This window comes from Somniosus microcephalus, unplaced genomic scaffold, assembly GCF_052327205.1.
Source record: "Somniosus microcephalus isolate GS21.2 unplaced genomic scaffold, FLI_Smic_1.0 unresolved_chr2, whole genome shotgun sequence".
In the NCBI taxonomy this organism is placed as follows: domain Eukaryota; kingdom Metazoa; phylum Chordata; class Chondrichthyes; order Squaliformes; family Somniosidae; genus Somniosus; species Somniosus microcephalus.
The window spans coordinates 79,614,959-79,634,852 of NW_028225180.1; the positions used below are offsets into that span (position 1 = coordinate 79,614,959).

Below are 19,894 nucleotides of genomic sequence, written 5' to 3' on the forward strand. Positions count from 1 at the left end.
CGTGCGCGCGAGAGAGAGGGGGAGAGCGTGCGCGCGAGAGAGAGGGGGAGAGCGTGCGCGCGAGAGGGGGAGAGCGTGCGCGCGAGAGAGAGGGGGGAGAGCGTGCGCGCGAGAGAGAGGGGGAGAGCGTGCGCGCGAGAGAGAGGGGGAGAGCGTGCGCGCGAGAGGGGGAGAGCGTGCGCGCGAGAGAGGGGGAGAGCGTGCGCGAGAGAGGGGGAGAGCGTGCGCGAGAGAGGGGGAGAGCGTGCGCGCGAGGGGGAGAGCGTGCGCGCGAGAGAGGGGGGAGAGCGTGCGCGCGAGAGAGGGGGAGAGCGTGCGCGCGAGAGAGGGGGAGAGCGTGCGCGCGAGGGGGGAGAGCGTGCGCGCGAGAGAGGGGGAGAGCGTGCGCGCGAGAGAGGGGGGAGAGCGTGCGCGAGAGAGAGGGGGAGAGCGTGCGCGCGAGAGAGGGGGAGAGCGTGCGCGAGAGAGGGGGAGAGCGTGCGCGAGAGAGGGGGGAGAGCGTGCGCGAGAGAGGGGGGAGAGCGTGCGCGAGAGAGGGGGAGAGCGTGCGTGAGAGAGGGGGAGAGAGTGTGCGCGTGAGAGGGGGAAGTGTGTGTGCGAGCGATGGGGGTGTGTGCGCGCGAGAGAGGGGGGGAGAGGGTGTGCGCGCGAGAGGGGGAGAGTGCGCGAGCGGAGGAGTGTGTGCGCGCGAGAGGAGAGGGTGTGCACGCGGGGGGGGAGGGAGGGTGTGCGCGCAAGAGGGGGAGAGTGCGCGCGCGAGAGAGGGGGGAGAGCGTGCGCGCGAGGGGGAGAGCGTGCGCGCGAGAGAGGGGGAGAGCGTGCGCGCGAGAGAGGGGGAGAGCGTGCGCGAGAGAGAGGGGGAGAGCGTGCGCGCGAGAGAGGGGGAGAGCGTGCGCGAGAGAGGGGGAGAGCGTGCGCGAGAGAGGGGGAGAGCGTGCGCGAGAGAGGGGGAGAGCGTGCGCGAGAGAGGGGGAGAGCGTGCGTGAGAGAGGGGGAGAGAGTGTGCGCGTGAGAGGGGGAAGTGTGTGTGCGAGCGATGGGGGTGTGTGCGCGCGAGAGAGGGGGGGAGAGGGTGTGCGCGCGAGAGGGGGAGAGTGCGCGAGCGGAGGAGTGTGTGCGCGCGAGAGGAGAGGGTGTGCGCGCAAGAGGGGGAGAGTGCGCGCGCGCGAGAGGAGAGGGTGTGCACGCGGGGGGGGAGGGAGAGGGTGTGCACGCGGGGGGGAGGGAGAGTGTGCGCGCGAGAGGAGAGAGTACGAGTGCTAGAGGGGAGAGCGCGCGCGCGCGAGGTGGGAGTGCGCGCGCGCGCGAGAGGAGAGCGCGCACGAGGGGGAGAGTGTGCACACGAAAGAGAGAGCGTGCACACGAAAGAGAGAGCATGTGAGAGAGAGGAGAGTGTGCGCGCGAGAGGAGTGCGCGCGCGTGAGCGAGTGAGGCGTGTACGTGAACGAGAGAGCGTGCGAGCGAGAGCGTGCACGAGTGTGTGCATTTGTGCACGAGTGCGAGAGAGTATGTGCGCGGGCGCGAGAGAGTATTTTATACATTCCGCATTAACTACTGTGGTACGTCTGTTGAGGAAAAGCTGAAATGCCTTGTAAAGCCAGGCACTCACTTTGTTTAAACAAGAGGAAAAATAAAATTAAAAACAGAACATCTAAACACTAGCCGAAAACTTGAGTAAAATCCCCACAGCCACCTGCTGCTCCACTGGAATGAAACTATGTTGGAGGCTGGCTGAGATCCTGGGCTGTGGGGACGCACACGGTCGCGCTTTCATCGGTAGCCATAGTAACTGTTGTAGTAGCGGTTTCGCTCCTCGTAATAGCGGTGCCACTGGAGACAGAATGAGAGGAACAAATGGCACATTAATGGTTAAAAAGTCTCGTCTCTACCCACCCCATTATCACCGTACCTCGCCCGACTCGCACTGCACTACACGCCCACAGCACCTTACCCCAAGTGGCCATTCGTTACACGCAAGCCTGGACGCTGACTGTGCGTTGGTGCGTTATTCAACCATGGGGAGCATCGCAGCATAGCCTGATCCTGCCTTTGCTCAGCGTGTCTCTCACACGCACTCAACACCACGCACGACTGGCTAATGGCGAATGGGGGGGTGGGGGGGGGAATCCCTGGCTAATGTTCCCCCTCCCGGGTCAGAGGGGGCACGATGCCAATTGTGCCACTGCCTCACCGCCCCCCCCTACTGTTCTGGCTGACGTTGGCTGGCTTGTAGGCTATAGACTATAGACCAAACCCTGGGACATTCTGGGCAGCCACATCAGGGTTCCCAAAAGCACGTGCATGCATCCACCCCCACCTTGTGCCCAGGTTACAGGGAATCCAGTCAGCGACAGACTGGTCCAGATCACGTTATAGCAGGAGCGCCGGCGAGCACAGACAGGTACCTACCTCGCGAGCGTACTCCCGGTAATAATCCCGGTATCTGTGGTAGTCGTAGGGCTGCGCATAGGCCCGGTCGTACTGCTGCCTGTATCGGTCGTAGGCTTTATGGTAATCCTGTGGCAACAAATGACTGGTCAGTGCGTTACTACAATGGCGGGGCAAGTATTGCTGGCCGACAGGTGCCACTTTGGAAACCGTGTTGAGAATCCTTTACCCAAATCTCAAAGAGATAAGCAGAAGAACGTTCCCCAAGGAATCCTGATAAAGGAACCAGCAGCTCATCTCACCAGACTTTCAGGTGCAAAGCAAGAGGGTAACAAACCGAGGGGGCAAAACCCAGGTCAGGAAAGAGATTAAGTCCCGTGTTATATTCTTGTCTGATTCTCTGGTGTGCACCAAGGCGGGTGGACGGAGTTAAGATCAGCTGTGATCTCATTGAATGGCAGAACGGGCTGGAGGGGCTGAATTGCCTCCTCCTGTTCCTACGTACCTGTAATTGAGTGTCTCTCTCTTACCTCTCTGTATGCTGGGTTGTTGCTGTAGGCGGCACCCCAGCCCTGCCCGTACTGCGGCCGATCGTAGTTCCTGTTGTCCCACCTGCCCATGCGGTTACCACCTAGCAGAACAGAGAGCCAACGTGAGGGCGGTTTATTTATTGCACGCGCATCTCCAACAAACGTTTGGGTTCTGAGATGGGGTGGGAACAGAGTCTTGAAAACCCCCCACGCCACAGAACCTCATTGCCGGGAAGTAGCCATGCAGTACTGGTGGAGCAGTGGACTGCTTTGTCCTGGGTGGTGTCGAGCTCCTTGGGATAGAAAGCCACACATTCAAATTGGCCGATGACGCAAAGATAGGTGGCACTGTAGGCAGCGTCGACCAAAGCATAAAATTATAAAAATATATCGACAGATTAAGCGAACGGGCAAAATTGTAGCAAATGGTTTTCAATGTAGGCAAATGTGAGGTCATCCACTTTGGACCGAAAAAGGATCGAACAGGGCACTTTCTAAATGGTGAAAGGCTAAAAACAGTGGAGGTCCAAAGAGACTTGGGGGTCCAGGTACACAGATCATTAAAATGTCATGAACAGGTACAGAAAATAATCAAAGGCTAATGGGATGCTGGCCTTTATATCGAGAGAACTAGAATCCAAGGGGGTAGAAGTTATGCTGCAGCTGTACAAAGCCCTGGTTAGACCACACCTGGAGCACTGGGAGCAGTTCTGGGCCCCACACCTTAGGAAGGATATACTCGCCATAGAGGGAGTGCAGCGAAGGTTCACCAGACTGGTTCCTGGGATGGGGGGATTGTCCTATGAGGAGAGATTGAGTAGACTAGGCCTATATTCTCTAGAGTTTAGAAGAATGAGAGGTGATCTCATTGAAACATACAAAATTCTTACAGGGCTTGACAGGGTAGATGCAGGGAGGATGTGTCCCCTGGCTGGGGAGTCTAGAACCAGGGGTCACAGTCTCAGGATAAGGGGTCGGCCATTTAAGACTGAGATGAGAAATTTCTTCACTCAGAGGGTGGTGAATCTTTGGAATTCTCTACCCCAGAGGGCTGTGGAGGCTCAGTCGTTGAGTATATTCAAGGCTGAGATCAATAGATTTTTGAATATTATGAGAATCAAGGGATATGGGGATAGTGCAGGAAAGTGGAGTTGAGGTAGAAGATCAGCCATGATCTTATTGAATGGCGGAGCAGGCTCGAGGGGCCGAATGGCTGACTCCTGCTCCTATTTCTTATGTTCACACCTGGAGCACTGGGAGCAGTTCTGGGCCCCACACCTTAGGAAGGATATATTGGCCTTGGAGGGAGTGCAGCGCAGGTTTACCAGAATGATACCCGGACTTCAAGGGTTAAGTTACGAGGAGAGATTACACAAATTAGGGTTGTATTCCATGGTCTTTAGAAGGTTAAGGGGTGATTTGAGCGAAGCTTTCAAGATATTCAGGGGAACAGATAGGGTAGAGAGAGAGAAACTATTTCCGCTGGTTGGGAAGTCTAGGACTAGGGGGCAGAGTCTAAAAATTAGAGCCAGACCTTTCAGGAGTGAAGTTAGGAAACACTTCTACACACAAAGGGTGGTAGAAGTTTGGAACTCTCTTCCGCAAACAGCAACTGATGCCGAGGGTCAATTGTTAATTTTAAATCTGAGATTGATAGATTTTTGTTAACCAAAGGTATTAATGGATATGGGACAAAGGTGGGTAGATGGAGTTAGTTCACAGATCAGCCATGATCTCACTAAATGGCGGAACAGGCTTGAGGGGCTAAATGGCCGCCTCCTGTTCCTGTGTTCCTTGTATTGTTAGGGCTGCACCTATCCAGGCAAGTGAGAGTATTCCATCACACTCATGACTTGTGCCTTGTAGGTGGCGAGAGGCTTTGGGGAGTCAGGAGGTGAGACACTCGCCGCAGAATACCCAGCCTCTGACCCACTCTTGTATCCAAAGCATTTACGCGTCTGGTCCAGCTGAGCTTCTGGTCAATGGTGACGCCACTCCAGGATGTTGATGGTGGGGGATTAGACTATGGTAATGCCATGGAATGTCAAGGGAGGTGCTTAGACTTCCTCTTGTTGGAGATGGTCATTGCCTGGCACTTGTGTGGCGTGAATGTCACTTACCACTGATCAGCCCAAGCTTAAATGATATCCAGGTCTTGTTGCATTCGGGCACGGACTGCCTGAGGAGTTGCGAATGGAGCTGAACACTGCAATCAGCGAACATCCCCACTTCTGACCTTATGATTGAGGGAAGGTCATTGATGAAGCAGCTGAAGATGGTTGGGTCTAGGACACTGCCCTGAGGAACTCCTGCAGCGATGTCCTGGGGCTGAGATAATTGGTTTCCAACAACCACAACCATGTTCCTTTGTGCTAGGTATAACTCCAGTGGAGAGTTTTCCCCCCTAATCCCCATTCAGGATTAGTTCAGGGAGCCCCAGTTTACTAGCTCTCTCCAAAAAAAAACAGTTGCTTAAGAGAATTAATGTGTGAGAACAGAAGGAAGAGACCGTTCTTTTTGATAAACAAGGTTAAAGTTCTGTTCCGCCCGGGGCGGCGTCTCACCGTAGTTCCTGTCTCTGTCGTTGCGGTAGTTACGTCGATCCTGACGCTTCTCTTGCTGTGGCCGGGCTTTCTTTGCCTCGTCTCGGTACTTGCTCACCAGTTTGTCGGCCTGCTCCTTCTCCAGCTCCACATAAGTCACCTTGTCCAGGAAGTCGCTCGTCTCGGGGAACGTAAAATTCACTGAAAAAAATCAACACGAGAGAGATCAGGAAAGAGAGTCAGCTGAGAAAGCCGGACGCAACAGCTCCCTCCAACTGGCCTGCTGGTGAATAGTGCAGCAGAGCCATTCAGACCAGGAGGGCCCCGGTTCCACTGCCAGCTTCTGCTGAGTTAGCTGGTCTCTGCTGGGGCGCTGTTTCACACGCAACAACTATCTGCAGTGCCTTCTGGGTTAGCGAGGAAAGGGACGCGACTCCTCTTGACTGCACTCCGATGCCCGGACAGGACAGGATTGGGCCGAGCTGCGACGCTCTTCGAACAGCCCGCCCTTGCTCGTCGTCGAGACTCTCACGTGAATAATGGGCGGGGGGGGGGGGGGATGATCACCACCTCCGCTCCTGAAGGTGCCGACTCCTGCTGCGTTGCAGTCCCGAGACTGCCATCGGCCCTTTGGTACTGACATGAATCAGTCATTCATGAAAGAAAGACTTATGAAATAATACTGAGCGGCCTACGGGTGGCGCTGTCCAGGGAGAGTATAAATACTCGGGCACGGGCCCAGCTTGCGCAGGACATTCTTAACAGGAACTAGTGAAGGACACAACTAGACCTCCATGTTGTAAAACAGTTGATTAAAGCTTTGTTTAACGCTTAGACCAAGTGCCTAGTAATTTTCTTACGTCAGGCACCTTTCCCAAAGTGGCCGTTTGTCATAGAATCCTGTGTCAGCTCTTTGAAAGAGCGATCCAATTAGTTCCACTCCCCCTGCTCTTTACCCGCAGCCCTGCGCATTTTCCCTTTTCAATTATTTATCCAATTCCCTGCTGAGAGTTACTATTGAATCTGCTTCCACTGCCCTTTCAGGCAGCGCGTTCCAGATCATGACAACACACTATGTAAAAAAAATTCTCCTCCTCTCCCCCCCCCGGTTCGTTTCTAATGATCTTAAATCTGTGTCCTCTGGTTACCGATGCTCCAGCCAGTGGAAACAGTTTCTCCTTATTTACTCTATCAAAACCCCATGTCATTTTGAACACCTCTTATTAAATCTCCCCTTAACCTTCTCTTCTCATGAGAGAGTCCAGACATCAGCCATGGCGGGGGCAAGGGGTGGGTGGGGGCGGGAGCCACAGCCGGCTCGACCCTGCACTCGGCCAACACCCACAAGCCCGCGCAATTCCAGCAAAAGGTGAGCACCACATCCAGGAGGACAGTAGGCAAACATCAGGGGTGTAGCATGTACCAGAAACACATCACAGAGCACAAGGCCCTGTCCACACCCAGTGTCACCACCCACCCACCCCCTCACCTTTCATTTCATGCAGTGCAAACTCTGGTACGTCCTCGCCCTCTTCCGCAATCCGCTGCTTCATCCTCGTCTTCCAGTCCTCATCACTCGGGCAGATCACTATAGCCTGGCGGTAAAACCCTTTGAACGGGATCATCTTCCGCCGCTGAGCCGAGCTGTATACATTGGTCTGAAAGGGAGGCGAGTGCAGAGGCCGTTAACGGGTGAAATGTTATCCCCCCTGGTCAGAACGCTAACAATTCTGGCCTCTTGTGCATCCCCGATTTTAATCGCTCCACCATTGGCGGCCGTGCCTTCAGCCGCCTGGGCCCTGAGCTCTGGAATTCCCTCCCTAAACCTCTCCGCCTCTCTCTCCTCCTTTAAGATGCTCCTTAAAACCGACCTCTTTGACCAAGCTTTTGGTCGCCTGTCCTAATATCTCATGTAGCTCGGTGTCAAATTTTGTTTGATAATCGCTCCTGTGAAACGCCTTGGGATGTTTTACTACATTTATGGCGCTGTATAAATACAAGTAGTTGTTGGTAGATGGACTGACTCTGTTACCCCACCCCCCGTCAGAATTATAATGGCAGACGGAGCGACTCCAAATTCGTTTGTCTCTCTCGATGGCACCGACTCTGACTAGGATGAAGCTCCACAGTCGCCATCAGCCCTTTGATACCTCGCCAACGTGGCGAGAGATGAGGGGGGAGCGGGAATGAGAGGCCGCTCATTCGGAGTTAGGGAGGTGGGGGGGGGAAACTTGCAGCAAAGTCTGTTTAAACAGTGCGCTACAGCAGTCTACAGTCTATTTAAACAGCACACTACAGCAAACAGTCTACAGAATCTATTTTTTTTTTAAAGTCTCTACGAACTACAGCTTTAAAGATCAGTCAATTTGAATCGGTGAGCCTCCAGTGTGGGACTCGCACCCCTTTACCCCCAATATTTTGTGTTTCCATATAGCGACACCGCTATTCCCGACCAGAATTGAGACGATTGGGTCATTTCCCCCTTCAATCACGCCTGGAGACCGCACTGCTGTAAGTGACTGGGACTGATTTTATGCACATCATTTGTATTATATAGCTATCCTCCACTCACTGCATTTTGCTGGAGAAATAATCCTGCTTTTAGCAGGAGACATTGCTGCAGTTTTAGTCACGAGTTCTGTTTGCTGTAGTTTGTAAGACTGTTTGCTGTAGTATGCTGTTTAAATAGACTCTGTAGACTGCTGTAGCGCTCGGTTTAAACAGACTTTGTTTGCTGCAAGTCCTGCTGCAAGTACCCCGCCCCCCCGGCCTCCAACTCATTGGCTGACACAGTGGTGTTAATAGACGATCTGAATATTTAGTGGGCCACCACTTCAGAAGGACGGTACCTGATCGAGGATGTAGTTGCGCTTCTTGCAAGCAGCGATCTGGATCAGTTTGCTCAAGGACTGAGTCGCCTGCTGGATTAGAAGATTCCGACGCTCCACATTCATTTCAGGACCCTTGACCTGGGAGAACAGAACCGAAGAGTGCACAGTGAATGGTTTTATATTAAACAGCTAATCCAGCTGTGGGTGTTCACCACCTCCCCTCTTCTCTCAAACGCACCGACTCGTGCTGGGGTACAGTTCCACGGGCAAGTCTGAACGGAATCTACAGGATATTCAACTCTGAGGGCATCACAGCTGAGCCTGTTCCTGCCCTCGCTGGACCCCCCGCATCCCCAAGCTGAATGACCGGTTAACCCATTATTTTTGGAGTCTTGGTTGAGTATCCTGACCCACAGTCAAGTGAGCCAAGCTAATCTAAGCAGCGTTACAATTCCTTGAACTTACAGTCAACGAGGTCGGCAAACCAGCTCCCAATTCTCTGAAGGACTTTGGGGCTTTTCAATACCAGTTTTAACGAAACTAAAGGATTGAGTAGGACCCTGGATGAATTCCCCCCCAAAGGAGCAGAGTTTGGTTAAAAGAACCGTTAAACTGACTGTGCAACAAGGCATGCTGGGAAGGTTGACCAAATTCAAGAAGTGTTATGCAGACTGTCTGGAAGGCTACAGATAAGGAGACCTCGACAGACTGGTTGGGGGGGGGGGGGGGGGGAACACGGGACACCAGGTGTTGTTTGGTATCAGTCTGTGTAACCATGGGAGAGAGAGAATGGAAGGTTACTGTAAAGCTTATTTTTAATCAGCAAGAAGTGGACCAAACCAGCCATTTTAGTAAGTTCAAATGAGACCATCCAGGAGACCGACCGAACACAGTCCACGAGACAGGCCAGAAGAACACACAGGATGTCGATGGATTATTAACCTCTCAAGCCTCCCGAAGCAGAAGAATTGGCAATTCCGAGTTTTGAGTTGTATTTCTAATTAAAGTTGTATGAATCTCCATCTGTAAACCTTGCTGTATTTTAATCTTAATAAAACCAAGCAGTTTAAAAAAAAGTTTAAAGCCTCGGTTGATCTTATGTCTGATTACCCTAAAGAGTAAATGGAGAGTAAAACACAAACCTAACATCTCTTACCCTCATCCTGTCCAGAATGTTGCATGTTCCCAGTACGGTGTACCTTTTCTCTGGATTCTCAGCCGTGTGATTCTTCACCCAGGTAGTCTTACCAACCCCTGGCAACCCAACCATCAGTATAACCTGTAAAAAAGAAAGACTTGTATTTATACAGCGCCTTTCACCACCTCAGGACGTCCCAAAGCTGTTTACAGCCAATTAAGTACTTTCTTGAAGTGTAATGTAGGAAACGCGGCAGCCGATTTGCGCACAGCAAGCTCCCACAAGCAACAATGTGATAATGACCAGATCATCTGTTTTTAGTGATGTTGATTGAGGGACAAATATTGGCCCCAGGACACCGGGGAGAACTCCCCCTGCTCTTCTTCGAAATAGTGCCATGGGATCTTTTACGTCCACCTGAGAGGGCAGACGAGGCCTCGGTTTAACGTCTCATCTAAAAGACGGCAACTCTGACAGCGCAGCACTCCCTCAGTACTGCCCCTCAGACAGTGCGGCGCTCCCTCAGTACTGGCCCTCCGACAGTGCGGCGCTCCCTCAGTACCGCCCCTCCGACAGTGCGGCGCTCCCTCAGTACCGCCCCTCCGACAGTGCGGCGCTCCCTCAGTACCGCCCCTCCGACAGTGCGGCGCTCCCTCAGTACCGCCCCTCCGACAGTGCGGCGCTTCCTCAGTACTGCCCCTCCGACAGTGCGGCGCTCCCTCAGTACTGCCCCTCCGACAGTGCGGCGCTCCCTCAGTACTGCCCCTCCGACAGTGCGGCGCTCCCTCAGTACTGCCCCTCCGACAGTGCGGCGCTCCCTCAGTACTGCCCCTACGACAGTGCGGCGCTCCCTCAGTACTGCCCCTCCGACAGTGCGGCGCTCCCTCAGTACTGCCCCTCCGACAGTGCGGCGCTCCCTCAGTACTGCCCCTCCGACAGTGCGGCGCTCCCTCAGCAGTGCCCCTCCGACAGTGCGCACGCTCCCTCAGTACTGCTCCTCCGACAGTGCGCACGCTCCCTCAGTACTGCTCCTCCGACAGTGCGGCGCTCCCTCAGTACTGCCCCCTCCAACAGTGCGGTGCTCCCTCAGTACCGCCCCTCCGACAGTGCGGCACTCCCTCAGTACCGCCCCTCCAACAGTGCGGCGCTCCCTCAGTACTGCCCCTCCAACAGTGCGGCGCTCCCTCAGTACTGCACTGGAGTGTCAGCCTGGATTTTTGTGCTCGAGTCTCTGGAGTGGGACTTGAACCCACGACCTTCTGACTCCGAGGCGAGGGTGCTACCAACAGAGCCACGGCTACAATTACCCTCAATCCCAATCCAGAGTAGAACATATACACACACACACACTTTAACATTCTCACCACTAGAGTAACCCAGCAAGGTCCAAAAACTTGCTCAAAATAAATGTGGGCGAAGCGCAATATTGAAGAGCTGAAGTTCACAAAGGCCATCCCTTGTCTGTGCTAAATTTCATCCAAGACGACCGCTCCCAGTGCACTCCCGAGCTTTGGGGTTCTTCCATCCCGCCACCCGCCAAATCGCTAACATCCCTCAAACCGATCAGTGCAAAAACTGAAATAAGTGGATGGCACCAGGCAGACAAACACCAGTCACATTTTACGCAGCTTCTTGTAACAGAGCAGTTGTGGGTTTTTTTTTTTTTTTTTTAATTCCCAGGGTGTGGGTGATGCGGGCAGGGCTGCACGTCGCCCAGCGCTAGTTGATGCCCTCTGAAGGGCTCAGCAAGCCCCCTTAGTTGTAGAAATAACTGCAGAAGACTGCCCACCGCCACCTTCTCAGGGTGTTGCGATTCAGCCGTGCAGTGTAGACTGGAGGCCCGTGTGGGGGGGGGGAAGGCTGGGCAGGGGGTGGGGCATCACTGAACCAGTTGGGTTTCTGCTACCATCCGACAACTCTCACGGTCTTCATTGCTCAGGTGCAGATGACCAGATTTACTGAATTACGTAACTTTCCCACGGTGGGATTTGAGGTCTTGATTGCTAGACTGCTAGCCCAGGACCAATGTTTAATATGCTACCGTACTGTACAATAAAGGATATCAAGGTACAGTTCTCCGGCACTAGCAGCATTCCTGTACCTCACTCCAGCATGTGTGAGCCTAGACTGTGACTGCCAGACTATTTAACCACACAAGAATATAAAAAGTAGGAGCAGGAGCAGGCATTACGGCCCCTCGAGCCTGCTCCGCCATTCAGTAAGATCATGGCTGATCTTTGATCTCAACTCCATTTTCCCGCCCTATCCCCATATCCCTCAATATCCAAAACTCTATCGATCTCAGTCTTGAATATACTCAGCGACTCAGCATCCACAGCTCTCTGGGGTAGAGAATTCCAAAGATTCACCACCCTCTGAGTGAAGAAATTCTTCCTCATCTCAGTCCAGCCAGCGAGCCAGGGGGAAACATCCTCCCGGCATCTACCCTGTCAAGCCCTGTAAGAATTTTATATGTTTGAATGAGATGATCATCTCATTCATTTAAACTCGAGGGAATCTAGGCCTAGTCTCCTCAATCTCTCGGTACATCAACTCAACCAGATCCTGTCTCACTTGCCAACCACACGCGAGCACTTCACACCTTTTGGGGGGCGGGGGGGGTGGTTAGTTGAATAATCAACATCAGGAGCCTCGCCGACTTTCTCTCCTCCTAGCCAAAGGTCAACTGTAGCAGACCAACTGCTGCCCTGGTCGGGCGGGATCAGCTAACTTAAGGACTGGGAATCGACCCTGGGACCTATCGTATGGCTCAGTACATCATGTGGGTCACTGACCAATTGCAAGGAGAAGGGGCTCTTTCCAACACGCTGTATTCAGCGAGGATTCAGAGGTTATTTCTGGTTCTTAGAAGAAATTTTAGAAACTTAGGGCACAGAAAGAGGCCATTCGGCCCATCATGTCTGTGCCGGAACTTACTTCACAGGCATCCTTCGTTTTGGGTCCAACTGCTCCACGAACACGGTCCTCCAGGGGAACGCTCTGGACGAGAGCGTAATCCTCTGGGATCGGGAAAAAAGGTTCCTCCTTGTGGCCAAAGTTGCACTCCACCGCACAGTTTTTCGACAGAACGTGAGGGAACAGCGCTTTCTCGCCCAGCGACTCTTTGCTGACTGTGAAGGCGGCTCCGAGACAGGCTCCATTCTTCGAAAAGGACAGTTCCACCTCCTCGCCATCAAAATTCTGTGAACAGAAAGCAGCAAACCGGTTACAGTGGGCTGCAGGCAGTCAGACAACACATCCTCGAGCCCTCATCGCCGAGATTTGCAACAGGTCGAGCCACTTCCAACACACAGGCTTCCCGATCTCTTAGTTCTGGGACACGGGTTCAAATCCAGCCCAGACTGATGGGATGAAATTATCCTGTGTCTGGTAACTCGGAGGGTTCTGCGGGAACCGAATGCGGCAGTCTCAATCCAGTCCTTAGACCAACAGTACAAAACAATCTCAATTCAGCATTCTCACTCAGTGGCCAAAGGACGGCTGGTGTGGGAAATCCAACAAGGTCACAATGGTACTCTAAGATTGGGACTGAGGCACATTGTTTGGGACAGTGCAGAGGGAGCTTTACTCTCTATCTAACCCACACTGTACCTGCCCTGGGAGTGTTTGATGGGACAGTGTAGAAGGAGCTTTACTCTGTATCTAACCCGTGCTGTACCTGCCCTGGGAGTGTTTGATGGGACAGTGTAGAGGGAGCTTTACTCTGTATCTAACCCACACTGTACCTGCCCTGGGAGTGTTTGATGGGACAGTGTAGAGGGAGCTTTACTCTGTATCTAACCCGTGCTGTACCTGCCCTGGGAGTGTTTGATGGGACAGTGTAGAGGGAGCTTTACTCTGTATCTAACCCATACTGTACCTGCCCTGGGAGTGTTTGATGGGACAGTGTAGAGGGAGCTTTACTCTGTATCTAACCCGTGCTGTACCTGCCCTGGGAGTGTGTGATGGGACAGTGTAGAGGGAGCTTTACTCTGTATCTAACCCGTGCTGTACCTGCCCTGGGGGTGTTTGATGGGACAGTGTAGAGGGAGCTTTACTCTGTATCTAACCCGTGCTGTACCTGCCCTGGGGGTGTTTGATGGGACAGTGTAGAGGGAGCTTTACTCTGTATCTAACCCGTGCTGTACCTGCCCTGGGAGTGTTTGATGGGACAGTGTAGAGGGAGCTTTCTAACCCGTACTGTGGGAATTTCTCGATTCCAATGGCCAAAATGGAAAGTGAGCTTAGTCCCAGCGCTAACCTTGAGGTGCACAGAATAAAATGTTTGAGTAATTTGGAGTCGAGGCAAACAACTCGCTCAATCAGGCCGCGTCGGAGTACTTACAGCGAAACAACCAATTACGTCATTTTCATCGAACTGCTCTCCGTAATCCTCAAACGTGGAGTTTTCCCACTTTCTCCCAGCTCCATCGTAGCCATAGGAAAACTCTGCGTCTCCTGCAATGTTTTAAAAATTGTACATTACTGAAAGCATGAAAAAAAAATACAAACTCAGCGGCATGGCGAGCTGACCACTCCCCAACCACGTGGAAACATTAGTACGGTCAGAGTGCGGAGCAACAGGAAAGGACAAGACATCTGCACGGGCCCTGCGGGCTGTTGCTTACCCAGCTGTAGCGAGGAGCTGTCTAGGGACCAACCCACACGAACAATGTGTTGCTCACTGTAGCTCTCGGGCAGCTGCTTCACGGGGAGCTTCTGGGTCATCTGGAATCGAATTTGGGAGAGGGACCGTTAACGCAGACTCACCAACAGGCAATGCCCATTTAGACTTTCTCAATCCAAACCCCCTCTCCCCACACAAATTTTTCCGAAATGACCATTCCGCTGCCCCCCCCTCCCGGGACAGGACGGTGAGTGCCTGCAGTCTATTCGACCGCAGGGCTTAAACCCATTTCCACAAGTTGGGTTCAGAAAAGGTGGGACCGTGTACAATTCCACACAAGGGAGATTAGACATGCGGTGTGACGTAAGAAAACTACTAGGCACTTGGTCTGAGTGTTAAACAAGGCTTTAATCAACTGGTTTTCAACATGGAGGTCTAGTTGTGTCCTTCACTAGTTCCTGTTAAAGAATGTCCTGAGCAAGCTGGGCCCGTGCCCGAGTATTTATACTCTCCCTGGATTTCTGGTACAAGTTGCTGGCTAGGAATCGGGAGCAATTAGCTTGTCCCCGAGGCACTGCAGCTTCCTGTAAGCACCACCACCCCCCACCTCTCTCCCACTGAGACCAGCTAACTATGCCCACAATAGGGGAAATAACACATGTGAACTGATAAACATGAGGCGATTAACATGAATTTGTGGAATAGTGTTAGATCGAAGTATCAGGTGTTTTTTTAAAAAACTACACTGACACACTGTATTGGGCTGTATTGAGGGGTACAGCGGGGCATCTAAAAGCCACCAGTGACTTGGCGTGGATATAATGCCAGGAGCTCCAAGTCAATACATCCAATTGGGTCAGCTGCAGCCGACGACAGAAGCGCTGGGACAATCAGGTCTTAAGAACATAAGAATTAAGAGCAGGAGTCAGCCATACCGCCCCTCGAGCCTGCTCCACCATTCAATAAGATCACGGCTGATCTTCAACCTCAACCCCACTTTCCCGCTCCGATCCCCATATCCCTCGATTCCCCTAGAATCCAAAAATCTATCTATTCCAGTCTTGAATATGCTCAACAACTGAGCCTCCACAGCCCTCTGGGGCAGAGAATTCCACAGGTTCACCACCCTCTGAGTGAAGAAATTCCTCCTCATCTCAGTCCTAAATGGCCGACCCCTTATCCTGAGACTGTGACCCCTGGTTCTAGACTCCCCAGCCAGGGGGAAACAGCCTCTCAGCATCTACCCTGTCAATCCCCCTCTGAATCTTGTGTGTTTCAATGAGATCGCCTCTCATTCTTCTAAATTCTAGAGTGTATCGGCCCATTCTACACAATGGCCCAGAAATTCGGGTCTCCACGGGTGAGTACGCATGAGGCACTCACCCCTAAGCCCAATGGAAGTGCCGGTTTCGTGCATGCACTGCGCATGCGCGGGAAGCCGGCACTTCCGTTCCCCTGAAAGAAGAGGTTGGCAGGTGGAACGCGTGCGCCGGAGAGGCAGCGTGTGCGCATCGAACTTACGTTTTTTTTCCAGGTTTTTCCGGGAGGGTAAGTCTCCAGCAGTTACACTTTTAAGAAGCAGGCGCAAGGCCGGCTTTTAACAAGGTAAGTGGTGAATTAATTCAAATTAAAACATTTTTTCCACAGGTTTATTATTTTTAAATACTTTAAAGAAAGGTAAGTTTATTTTTAGCCCTGTTAGAAAATGTAATTAATTTTTTCAAAAATTTAAATTATTGTTTAAAATAGTTATTTCATGTAATTTATAGTTATTTTAAAAATGTGATTTTTAAAAAATTTATTTGAAATTTTAGTGATGTTTTGGGGCTTATAGTATTTATAGGTTTGACAGCTCTTCCTGTCAAACTTATGAATGAAGCATTCCCTGCTACCATTGGCTCTCTATGGCCCACGTGATCCCAGGGGACGCTTCGAACTAACTGCGCCCCTGGGATACGCAAGCACTGCGCGCCGGCAGTTGGACGAGGGCCAGGATCGGAATCCCACGGGGGCCCACAGCTCAACGGCTGGCGCGCTAGGTAAGTGCAGGTCGGAGGCTTGCACCCGCGGGAAGCCCCCGACCCGAATTTCTGGGCCAACCTCTCATCATAGAACAGCCCTCTCATCCCAGGAATCAATCTAGTGAACCTTTGTTGCACCGCCTCGAAGGCAAGTATATCCTTTCTTAGGTAAGGAGACCAAAACTGTGCGCAGTACTCCAGGTGTGGTCTCACTAAAGCCCGGTACAATTGTAGTCTTACCTTCACCTCAAAGCAGACTTTGCCCTTCGTCACTCCGTAGGTAGCCCGCGCACCGCCCCAGAGGTACGCAAACTTCTCGGGGGAGATGGGCTGCCCGCCATAGCGGTCTTTGGCTACTTGGAAGTGAAGGTCGGAGTTATCTGTTCGAAAGGGAGGAGAGGTTAAGCACTCGGCACGTCCGAAACGCCTGGCTATTGGGTCCATAGCCAAAGCACAGCTCGCCCGAGATTGAGACACACCCAAAACCGCTCTAATTTAAGATCACAGGTTAATAGAAAGAGGTCACAGTACAATCTTAAACGAGCACCCCAGTGGCTCAAGTGGTAAAGTCAACGTGTAACTAGACCAGAAGTGCCGGGGGCACGGCCACACTGCAGCCAATCCGAGCTGCCCCCCACGCCGGAACCTGTAAGGTACAAAGTCTGTTCTGCTGGCCAATGTAAACCCCACGAGTCAGTTTTAACCTCTGCCACGCGCGTTTAGCATCCAATATGTGCAGCGGCAAACAGTGCGCGTAACGAGTGCCCTCAAGGGACGACCTGTCGATAAAGCGTCTGGATGAACAGAGACTGGATGTCCGGAATTTTTTTTTTTTTTAGATCTATCTGGAAAATTAACAAATTCACGAGACCAATAATCTTCACACGTCTTCCGATGCCCCCACTTTCTGCAAACCCCCAAAGCCATTCTGCACGATCGGTTAGACAGGCGTAATATAAAAAGAGCATTTTTAAACTGATGGAGTGAACGTTGGCCTTTGCCTCACAGAACGTCACACTTACAGGTGTCGAGACAAACTAAACTGTCGTCAAATTCTTCTTCAGCCTCCTCATTCCCCACAGGCACCGGGGACCTGGCCCTGTAGGGATCAACAGACACAACTTAGAGATAGGAGCAGAAATCAGGGCGCGGGAGATCAGCAAAGTGGCAGGAGGGATTCGGGAGGCTCCGCGTCCGAGCACGAGTGCACACCAAACTAAAACTCAACAGCAACAGGGGACCACTCGCTCCTCCGAAAAGAATCTAGGTCCCACTCGGGGATCAGTTTGGAAGTTGGGGCTGGCTGGACATCTGTTTAGTGGTTATTGGGGGTGGGGGAAAGAGATGGAGTAATAACAGAGGAGGGGTGTTACGTAGAATTTACTGTACAGAAACAGGCCATTCGGCCCAACTGGTCCGTGCTGGCGTTTGTGCTCCACACAAGCTTTAGAGTGAGTGGCGTCGCCACTTAATAGAACAGGCAGCCCACACGGACATTATATCGAACTTTGGTACTTAAACTCACCCATTAATTGCTGGCATGGCTCCAAGGTAAATTAGATTACAACCACCAGAAAACACTCAAATACTTGGTACATTGTAAAACAGGATCAATATTTAAAACACATTTCACTGTTTCCCCCCCCCCCCCACCCCCTCCGTGCCAATTTTCTGTCCTCTATTCCTCTCTCGAAGACATCGACACCTCACAGGGTGTATTTGCACAGATGCTAGAAGCCCTCCAATTCTGCACCCGAGACGTGTTTTTTTTTTAATGAGAGGGGTTTGACTATATCAGCGGGCGGCCTCAGAACAGGAGGCACCACAGGGCAGCCCAACAGTAGCATTGGGGTTTATGTTACTGGACTAGTAATCCAGAGGCCTGCAGCTGTGGAATTTAAATTCAGTTAATTCAATAAATCTGGAATAAAAAGCTGGTATCAGTAATGGTGACCATGAAACTACCGGATTATCATAAAAACCCATCTGGTTCACTAATGTCCTGTAGGGAAGGAAATCTGCCACCCTTACCCGGTCTGGCCGATATATGACTCCAAACCCACAGCAATGTGGCTGACTCTTAACTGCCCTCTGAAATGGCCCAGCGAGCCACTCAAGGACAATTGGGGATGGGCAATAATTGCTGGCCTTGTGACGCCCACATCTATGAATGAAATTTTTTTTTAATGGGTTGCTGGACAGTGGTCAAGAGGGGGGCAAAGTCTAGATCTAGCCTATTTCCCCAACCCCCGCACCCCCCCTACCCCAGGGCACTGAGGCCAAGTGCAGTCCACGATCGCCACCCTGGTTAAGATCGGGTATCAAACCCACCTTGTTCGCCTCTCGGGTTCACCGTATAAAACTGAGAATCAGGGAAAACAAGTCGGATTTTTTTTTGGTACATTGGGGACGTTTTTAGTGTCTACTTGTAAACGGCCTGTGGCATTGCCTTCAGGCTGCAGATGAATACCTTTTTTTTTTAATGTAGCTGCTGAATAAATATTTTTTTTATGTACACGTACAAGGGGGAGAAGGGGTTGGGAGAATGACCCAAGAAACGTTCTCTACGGAGCCATCTATAACGACATCGCGAACTGCTTCGCCAACTGTCCCAGTGTGAAATGTGGACAGAAAAGCGTGACGAATAAATCATAGAATCATACAGCACAGGAGGAGGCCATTCGGCCCATGCTGGCTCTTTGAAAGAGCGGCCTGATTAGTCCCCACTCCCCTGCCCTTTCCCCATAGCCCTGCAAATTTTTCCCCTTCAAGTATTGATCCAATTCCCTTTTGAAAGTAATTACTGGGTCGGCTTTGTGACAACAGGTAATAAGGTTTGTGGACAGGATGTGCAGACCCAACACAAGACACACACACACGCTAGTCAATCGTCTAAAGGCATTGCACACAGAGAGTGAAGAGCACGTATAGTCTTCCAAGTGAAAGGCCGTTAGAGGGAAGGGGACAATTCCACAGGGCATGCAAACATGATTCAGTCCCCACTTTAAAACTGTTCAATATATTATCGTTAGAAGATCTTCCTTATTGGTGTTACTTGACCCCAGCGGTGAACTGGTTTAAACGTTGTGGGCATTCTCTCACCGGTTGTAGTAAGTCTCCTCCCTGAATTCGTAGTACCCACGCCCGCGATCCTCGTGGCGCCTCTTCTGCCCACGCCGCTCGTTGTCGGACGGCCGCTCCTCACTGCCCGAAGCGCGCTCCTCGCTGCCTCCCTCTCCGGGCTCCCGATCGCTATTCGGTTTACCTGCCGGCACGGATGGGAAAAAAAAAGTCCCGAGTTAATCATGTTGCTCGTTACACAGAGGGTTCTGAGCCAAGTTCCGAAACGGGACAGTCACCGACACCGAGCTACCCACATGTCCCATCTCTCGCTGTTCAGGCTCAGCCAGAGCAGTCTTGGCCGGGCCATTCCACACCAGGCTCCAGTGCTTTAAACACGAGGTTAAATCAACACATTGCTCAGGGTCTCCACCACTTGTCAAACAACTGAAAACCTCAGGATCAACACAAAAAATATATATATACCGGCAGCTACACGTCAATAAATAATACATTTCTGCGGGAGAAACTTTGCAAAATAAAGGAAGTTGAGAACAGAGGAACAGGAGGCGGCCATTCAGCCCCTCGAGCCTGTTCCGCCATTCAATTAGATCATGGCGGATCTGTGACCTAACTCCATCTACTCGCCTTGGTGCCATAGCCCTTAATGCCCTTGCCTAACAAAAATCTATCAATCTCAGTGACGTAATAAAACTCACTACGCAGTTGGTTCGAGTATAAAGCAAGGCTTTAATC

At 52.0% G+C, this 19,894-nt stretch overlaps 1 protein-coding gene across 1 annotated transcript in view; it reads right to left on the bottom strand.

The window, feature by feature from the left end:
* Positions 1-1,239: 1,239 nt before the first annotated feature.
* LOC147092869 (heterogeneous nuclear ribonucleoprotein U-like protein 2) overlaps positions 1,240-19,894 on the bottom strand; it is an 80,661-nt gene continuing 62,006 nt past the window's right edge. Inside the window, exons 2-14 of the mRNA XM_085976139.1 lie at positions 19,181-19,343; positions 17,101-17,177; positions 16,319-16,458; positions 14,059-14,158; positions 13,776-13,888; positions 12,368-12,631; positions 9,449-9,571; positions 8,311-8,430; positions 6,951-7,119; positions 5,483-5,662; positions 2,919-3,019; positions 2,410-2,517; positions 1,240-1,830 (exon numbers count right to left, since the gene is read on the bottom strand). Coding sequence (XP_085832265.1) covers positions 1,771-1,830; positions 2,410-2,517; positions 2,919-3,019; positions 5,483-5,662; positions 6,951-7,119; positions 8,311-8,430; positions 9,449-9,571; positions 12,368-12,631; positions 13,776-13,888; positions 14,059-14,158; positions 16,319-16,458; positions 17,101-17,177; positions 19,181-19,343 — 1,718 coding nt within the window. The 3' untranslated portion in view covers positions 1,240-1,770. The remainder of the gene's footprint in view (positions 1,831-2,409; positions 2,518-2,918; positions 3,020-5,482; positions 5,663-6,950; positions 7,120-8,310; positions 8,431-9,448; positions 9,572-12,367; positions 12,632-13,775; positions 13,889-14,058; positions 14,159-16,318; positions 16,459-17,100; positions 17,178-19,180; positions 19,344-19,894) is intronic.